Here is an 8,144-nt window from a genome sequence, read left to right as displayed (position 1 = left end):
ACTGGGCGGTCCCCGCGACAGAGGCCGGCGGGAGGGACACAGGAAGCGAGCCGGGCACCGAGCCGGGCCTCCCCATGTGCATCCACACGCACCGCCCCCCCCCCCCCCCCCGGGCGTGGCGTCACGCCCTGGTCCTCAGCTCGCTGCCCCCCGACCCGGAGCTCCCGCCACGCCCCCCGGAACCCTCAGGCCCACCCTGCCCAGGCCCCGCGCCCAGGGCTGCCACATTCATGGTTAAATAGGATTTCCTACAAATATACAACATATAAAAACTGTTAAATATATAACTTTAGGCTTTGCAAAATACATTTAATGATCTCTTTCAAACAAGGGTTACTTCAGTTTCCTCCCATTGCTTTCTGGAGCTGAATGGTGCATCGATGAGACGGCAGTCCCAGGAGACGCAGCATGCGCGCGGCGAAGACGCAGCCTCCCGCGATCGGTCGGAAATGGAGCGACGAGGCGGGCGACGTGGTTAAAACGAGTTTAGTAGGTCAGTCCGTCTGGCGTGGGGGGCGGCCCGTGGCCGTGTCCCTGCGTGGGGGCGGGACGAGCCGTCCCGCGGGGCAGCCGGCATCCCCCCCGCCGCGCGAGGGCTCAGGGCGCCCCGCAGTGTTCGTGGGGCAGGGGTCTGGGCCGGGGCCGCCCTCTGCGCGGGGCCGGGGCCGCCGGCATGTCTGTGCCCGTGCCCGTGGGACCCGGGCCTGGGCGTGGGGGCGAGTCCGCGTTAAAATAGATTTGCTCTTTGGTCTATCGAGTATACTGAAGGGTAAGAAAATAAAAGCGACTCGGACAGTCCGGGCGCCAGCGCGGCCCCTGCTGCGTCCAAGAGTCAGTCCTCCCGGCCGGCTGTCCGTCTCTCTGGGCTGCAGCCCCTCCGGCTCCTCCTCCTCCTCCTCTTCCTCCTCTTCCGGGGGCACAGCCAGGGTCTGGCCAGGGAAGGCAGGCTCGGCCAGGCTCGGGGGGACGCGGGGCACCCCCACTGCGTCCCAGATGGGACTCCTCGTGCAGCCGGACAGACTCAGCTCAGAAGGCCCGGGCACCGCTGTCCGTCCGGTCGGGCTGCGGAGAACGGAGGGCGGCCGACGGCAGCGAGGGCGTCGCGGCAGGAGGGCCCTGGCCCGGAGGCCTCTCCAGGGAGCCCAGCCCCTCCGGGCCCTGCGGGGCCTGCGTTTGTCAGGAGACCTGAGGAGGAGAGAAGAGAGCGGTCAGGCCTCCGGACACCACGCGTCCCTGTCGGGAGTGTTGGAGCCCAGGAGACGCCCCCAAGGCCACCCGGAAGGGACAGCCCCGCAGCAGCTGCCCGCTGACCGCCAGGACGGACACTGGACGGAGGCCTGAGTGCCGGGGGGTGGACACCAGCTCTCAGCAGCCCCCGCCCCCGCCCCCTGGTGTCCTGGTGGGACCCCTCGTGGACGGTGACGACAGGACACGACCGGCCAGGGTTGGGGGTCTGGGTCCCTCCGCGCGTGTCTCTAGGGGTGCCTCCTGCCGTGCCCGTACACAGCAGGCGCTGCCTCGTTGCACAGAGAATAGCGGTGGGTGCCTGCGCGTGGACCCGCGGAGCCCCTGGGTGGCCCCAGAGCCGGGGAGTGGGGGTGTGCAGGTCCCTGGTCCATGAGGGCCCAGCACCCCCAGCCACCCCACATCTCAGAGTCCAGCGAGCAGCTGCCAGGGGTGACCTGTGTCCCAGGTCACGGCTCTGGGGCAGCGGAAATACCGCCGTCAGAAGGACAGACACAGAAAAGCCACAGGGGTGACGTGTCTGTCCCAGGTCACACTTATTTAACATGTTGCCTGAGCTGCCGGCCCTCCTCACGGGGCCACGTGGACACGGCCACGGAGGCGTCACACCGCCCTGACCCAGACCCGGCGAAGCTCCAGGCTCCTGTCCCAGGGGCGGGGCTGGGACCGTAGGCCGGTGTGGTCTTCCCAGCTTCCTCGCAGCCGGCCGGGCTGCCTGGGTTTCCTTATTGGCCTCCGTGAACCTGGGCCGGGCTCCAGGGTGTGGCCTCGGGTGCACCTGGCTTAGCAGGTACCACGCCTGCCCCGCCGCCAGCTGTGCGGACGCGGCACCTGGAGGCCAGCGTCCGGGGCAGCAGATGGCGCCAACTGGGCTCCGGGTGCGTGTGGGTCAGCACTGACCGCGCAGCCCTTGAGGCGGGGAGTGGCGGGGTAAGGGTAAGGGGGATGCGGGGGACGGGGGGAGCAGTACCAGGGCTATTCAGATGCTACAGAGAGAACCGGACTGGAGTCTCATTATTGGACGCAGGCTGATAGCTGTAAACATATTTATTGTTTAGTAAATAACTTCGCTTCTCTAGGAAAAAATGCGTCTTGAATCTAATGTGGAAACATTATTTTTCTCCCCCAGCCAGTGTGGCTCCGTGGTTGGGTGTCAACCTATGAACTAGTTACTAGGAAGTCACAGTCCAATTCCCGTTCGGGGCACAGGCCCGGGTTGCAGACTCGATCCCCAGTAGGGGGCGTGCGGGAGGCAGCGGATCCATGATTCTCGCTCATCCTTGATGTTTCTCTCTCTCTCTCTGCCTCTCCCTTCCTCGCTGAGGCCCTGAGCAGAGGCCCCGCCCCACTGCTGGGCTGGAGACCTGCAGAGCCTGGGGGCGGTTTCAGCGGCTGAGTGTTCAGCGCTGTTAGCACAGAAAATGGTGCGCAGCACGTGAACGGCCTGGGCAGTGAGGTGCGTTCACACGTTTTCAATACAGAACCGCGTCTGAGGGGCCTGCCAGGTGCCGGGGCCCCAGGAGCCGCCCGCGCTTTGCAGATGGGCTCCTGGGACGGTGCGGCTGCCTCACCCATCGGGGCCCAGGAAGGGTATGGGGGCCGCCGCTCGCTGCAGGGGCTGAGCCGGAGGCGGTGCCCTGATGCCCTCGCCCCGGGTGGCACCGAGGGAGCCTCACCGAGGGGGCCCTGTGCGGACGCCGCGGCGGGACGGGCTTTCTGTGCCCTTCCCTGCAGGGAAGAGAGGGCGACCCTCGCCCCGCGGGGCTGCACCTGGGACAGGGCCATCGGGTGGGGCCCAGGGGCCTGTGGGCTGGGACGTCCGTTGGCCGGGCGGGTGACGTGGGCCTGGGGGTCGCAGCCTGCGACTCGCACCCTCAGGACGTGTGCTCTGCTGAGTCACCCCCAAGTTTAACGTGTGGGTTCAGGGAAGGTCCCCGCTCCCTTCAACCAGGACAAGCCCCTCCCAGCCTGGCCCGGAGACCCCTGGCGACCCCGAGGTCATGCCCTGTTTCTGTTCTCAGTGTTTTGAGGTGACAACCACCTGCCCTGTCACAGAGGGTCCCCAGACTCCACCTGTGCAGGAAGGGCACCCCTCACCCAGCTCCAGCAGGCGGGGGACCCTCCGCCTCAGCCAGGCTCCTGACCCCCAACCCCCTCAGTCAGCACCCAGCAGGCGGGATACCCTGCACCTGGGCCAGGCTCCTGACCCCCAACCCCCTCAGCCAGCACCAAGCAGGCGGGGGACCCTGCACCTCAGCCAGGCTCCTGAGCCCCAACCCCCTCAGTCAGCACCCAGCAGGCGGGGACCCCGCACCTGGGCCAGGCTCCTGACCCCCAACCCCCTCAGCCAGCACCAAGCAGGCGGGGGACCCTGCACCTCAGCCAGGCTCCTGAGCCCCGACCCCCTCAGTCAGCACCCAGCAGGCGGGGACCCCGCACCTGGGCCAGGCTCCTGACCCCCGACCCCCTCAGTCAGCACCCAGCAGGCGGGGGACCCCGCACCTGGGCCAGGCTCCTGAGCCCCGACCCCCTCAGTCAGCACCCAGCAGGTGGGGGACCCCGCACCTGGGCCAGGCTCCTGAGCCCCGACCCCCACAGGTGCCTCGGGGTCTGTCCCTCCGCAGGCGGGTCTGGGTGGCGGGGCCCAGGCCCAGTCTCAGGGGATCCAGCCCCGGGCGGCCGTGTCCCACTGGCCCAGCCTGAGGCCCCTCGGGGTTCACTCTCCCTGCAGTTCCGCCCTGTGCTGACCCCAGGGGAGACGGGCAGCGTCTTCACGCCTCTGGCCCAGCCAGGTCACCGCCAGCTCTGCCGTGGGGCTGCGCCCACCCCCCGGAATCTGGCTGGTTTCTGGAACCACCCGGCTCGCCAGACAGCGTGTTGACAAGCGCGTCCTCTGTGTCCCCTGGCTGGGCTCCCAGCAGCACCGCCTGCGGCTGCGCCCGGCCCGCTCATCACTCCTCGCTGCAGCTCCCCGGCCGCATCGCAGGACCACAGCCCGGCCCCGCGGCTCCAGCGGACGCCTGTCCCGAGCTCGCAGGCGATGATGCCACAGAGGGACCCGGAGGTGACAGCAGGCGGCCGGGGCTCCGCCAGGGCAGCACTGAGCCCGCCCTCTCCTGGGCCGGCTTCCCTTCTACCTGGTCGCGTCCTCTAAGGGTGTCGTCCTGAGGTGGCCCTTATCCCAGAGGCCCCAGCCTTTCCTGCCGCCGCCGCTCGAGTGTCCGTATGCTGTTCTGCTGCTGCTCAGAGCTCCCCCCGCTCCTGCTGGCTCCGCTTATTTACTCATTCACTTCAACAAGACCGCAGGCCTGCCCAGCACACCCGCGGGGAACTCGGAAGGCCGCCCGGGAGTTCACCTGCTCACCTCCCACCTGGCACTTCCCGGCTGCCGACCCCACGCCCCGGGGGGGGGGGGGGGGGCAGGGCTGCCGACCCCGGTTAACCCCGTCCAGGTGGGCAGGCAGGTGCAGGAGGACCAGGAGGGATTATTTGCAGCTTTGCCGGCCATCACGTCTCTCCCGCAACGACTCCGCTTGGCATTGCAGCGCGAACGCGTCCTCCGAAGACGTGTGCGTGAACAGCAGGGCCGTGTCCCAATAAAACTTTATTTACAAAAGCAGGTGGGGGCCGATGTGGCCGTTGGGCTGTAGTTGGCTGACTCCGGTCTGGGCCGCGCTTGTTTGTATGCAACGTGCATTGAACGCAAGCGGAGGATCTTAAATATTCCTGGCGAGTCTCATATAATAAACTGTAATTAGTTTTCACGGCGTTTCAGCGGATTCTCCAGGGCTCGGGAGGCACCTGCCTGCCTCATCTGCACGCAGTAACGGTCCTGTTTCCTCGAACCGAATCCGCACGCGGGTGCCTTTGCCAGATCTCCCCAGAGCGGTCGCAGGGATGACACCTGGTCCCAGGGCGGGGGCGGGGGGCGGGGCCTGGCTCCCCGCCCTGTGGGCTCAGGCCTCGGGGGGCACCGGGTCCCCGTGCCCCGCTGTCTCCCTCGGCTGGCGGCAGGTCCGCTGTGCTGATGCTGCTGTTTTTCTGAGCAGGGAGACCGGTGTCGCCTGTGACTCTGCGCCTCTCCTGGGTTAGGACACATTTTTTATTCATCTCCGGGTGGGGTCGGTCCCGCTCCTGACTCTGAAATATTAAAATGCGCTTCCGTCTCCCACATAAATCCACGGCGTGGTGGCGTGTCTGTCCCTAAAGGGCAGCAGGACGCAGCGGGCTGTGATTCTGTGCAGGTTCAGGCGACACGGGACCCATCGCCTCCGCCCCTGGGGAGTGCTCATTCCAGGGGCGGGGTCCCCCACGTTTATCGGCAACCCCCAAACAATGCGGGGTACGCGGGGCCTCGAGGGCACTGTGCTGAATGAGGTGACCTTGCCGTGACCTTGTTGACCTTTGGGGGCGCCTCTGGCACCGGCTTCACTCGCCCCAAAGGACCTGGGCAGCGTCCGGGTTCCGGGAGAGTCGCCTGCGCAGTGAGTTTCCGGCTCCCGCCGGCTCCTGCCGGCTCCCGCCGGGCCATCCGCTGGCGAACGCGGGGAACACGTCTTTCCTCCTCTGGTTGTTTGTGGCACCCCCTCCCCCACATTCAGTGGTCGATACACTGGGGCGCCGTGCACCCCTGGATGAGCCGAGACCCCGTGCCAGCTGCTGGCCCGTCTTCCGGGAGATTCACTGTCCAACTCACAACAATCACCACAGGTGACGGCAGCGAGGACATATTCCGACAGCCCCGCCAAGTGCAGCCAGCGACCCCAGGCCCCTCAACATCCACGAACGCTCCTTTCTCTGCACCGGCGTCTTCCTCCTCTTCGTTCCTTAGGGTGGCTTCTTCATGGCTAAGGTGACTAATTTTCATTCTTTCTCGTTTAGAAATAAGGTTGTTTAGAGGCAGGCGCACACCGAGGAGTCCACCTTTCAGGGGACGGAACCTGGGACCCTTCAGTCCACAGGCCGAGGCTCTATCCGCTGAGCCAAACCGGCCCGGACGGCCCCTACAGTCTAAGTACTGGGCCCATCGTGCAGGCCCGGCCCCTCGGCCACCAAACAGCGGCCCTGCAGGGTGTCCCGGGGGTGCGGCTGCTCCCTGAGCTCTGGGGGCCACGGGGTCCATCCTGCATCCCAGCATCCAGTGTGGAGCCAAACAGGGGTGTGGGGGTGGGGGTGGGGGGAGAGGGCAGGGGTGCGGTGAGGAATGGTGGGGGAGGGGAGGGGCACGGCAAGCCCTTGTGCACCCCTGACCTCTCTGGCCTCAGGGACACCCCACCCACTGGGCCAGGCTCCTCGGCTGGGCGGCTTCCTCCGTGGCAGCCTTTCTCCGTTTGTGTGTAAAGCGACACAGAACCGCTGCTTTAAGGCAAAGCCAGGCGGGTGCAGCGCATCCCGGAACAGCCGCGCGGCGACGCCTCCTCTGACGAAATTGGCCCAAAGCGCCCCCAGAAAGGACGGGGCTGGCAAACCACGTCTTTGTTGTTGTATCTGAGCTCCTTTCTGCCGAGAGAATGAGGAAGGTCACAGCTCACGACGCCGCTGCTGCCGTGGCCGGCGCGTGGCTGTTCACACACAGAACCATTAACATGTGGCCGTCACGGGGAGGAGCACAGGGCGGATGCGGTCGGAACCGAGGAGCGACCGGCTGCTGGCTGTTCCTGCAGGAAAGGAGCCGGGTGCAGGCCCGCGTCGCTGCCCTGGCGGCCACGTCGGTCCCCGCCACAGGCTGCGCCTCCGCCTCCTGCACAGGGGCCTCGGCCCTGGGGGGACACTGTCTCCAGACCAAGGCCCCCAGCGGAGCCCGGGAGAAGGCCGAGCTGGACACCCGCCGGACGCCAGGCCCTCGGCCCACGCTCCGTCCCTGCGTCTCCCGCCGGACGGACCACGCGGGTCTCCAGAAAGGGCACCCGCCTGGACACGGGTACGCTGACATTTTTTTAAAATTGACTTGAGAGAAGAAGGGAGAGGGAGAGAGATAGAAACATCAATGATGAGAGAGGCACTTCGATCGGTAGCCTCCTGCACGCCCCCCGCTGGGGATGGAGCCCACAACCCGGGCCTGTGCCCCGACCGGGAATCGGACCATGACCTCCTGGTTCATGGGATGATGCTCACCACTGAGCCATACCAGCCGGGTGGCATTTTTATTGTTTCTTCTTCCTTCCTCCCACTGCGATAGTGGCCCACTGAAGTAATCCACAGCCACTAGTGGGGTGCCGGCCTGCACTTTGGGGGGCGTGGTCTGGGGGCGCCAGCACCAGCACTAGCACACGTGGGGACTGCAGCCAATTCGACTCATCCCATGCATCCATGGGCCCCGGTGCGGACAGAGCCCGCCCTCTGGCAGCTCAGGGAGGGGCGAGGGGAGGGAGCTGCCACGGCCCACGCGGAGGAGGGGGACGCGGTGGGGGACGGCGGCTGCGGCGTCCAGAGGTGGCTGTGGCTGGGGGAGGCGCGGGACCGAGAATGGGATCAGCAGGCAGGAGGCCGAGCTATTGTGTCTCTGAAAGCCCAGCGCACGGAAAACCGACCTGTGGCGAGACGAGAAGCCCGCGGCGCCGACCTACCAGCCCCGAGAGCCGTGACGCGGCCCTGAAAGTGGGGTCGTCTGTCCTCCCTACACGGTGTTTGGGTCAGGGGCTCAGCTGGCCGTTTGAGAAACTTTGAAACCCCCGGGGGTTCCATTCGAGCCGGGACCCCTCGGCAGATGCTCGGAGCAACAGCACCGGGGCCCCGGCGCCCTCACGCGGCTGCTCCGCGGGACCCACCCTCCCGGCTCCTCGGAGGCCACCTGCCTCCAGGGAGCTCGTCCACCAGGAGAGGGGGCCGGGCCCCAGAGCGAGCCAGGTGCCCCGGGCTCTCCCCGGCCTGGCCCAGGCGGGCAGGTGTCCCTCCTGCCC

The 8,144-nt window shown here is 66.9% G+C and overlaps 1 protein-coding gene across 1 annotated transcript in view; it reads right to left on the bottom strand.

Moving 5' to 3' along the window:
- Positions 1-760: 760 nt before the first annotated feature.
- The window catches only part of TAFA5 (TAFA chemokine like family member 5), an 89,293-nt gene continuing 81,909 nt past the window's right edge, over positions 761-8,144 (bottom strand). The window contains exon 4 of the mRNA XM_070408034.1: positions 761-1,185. Coding sequence (XP_070264135.1) covers positions 1,177-1,185 — 9 coding nt within the window. The 3' untranslated portion in view covers positions 761-1,176. The remainder of the gene's footprint in view (positions 1,186-8,144) is intronic.

The sequence above is a fragment of the Myotis yumanensis genome, unplaced genomic scaffold, assembly GCF_028538775.1.
Source record: "Myotis yumanensis isolate MYYU_CA2020_CCGP unplaced genomic scaffold, mMyoYum1.0.hap1 SCAF_3, whole genome shotgun sequence".
In the NCBI taxonomy this organism is placed as follows: domain Eukaryota; kingdom Metazoa; phylum Chordata; class Mammalia; order Chiroptera; family Vespertilionidae; genus Myotis; species Myotis yumanensis.
This window is presented reverse-complemented; position numbering and strand designations above follow the sequence as displayed.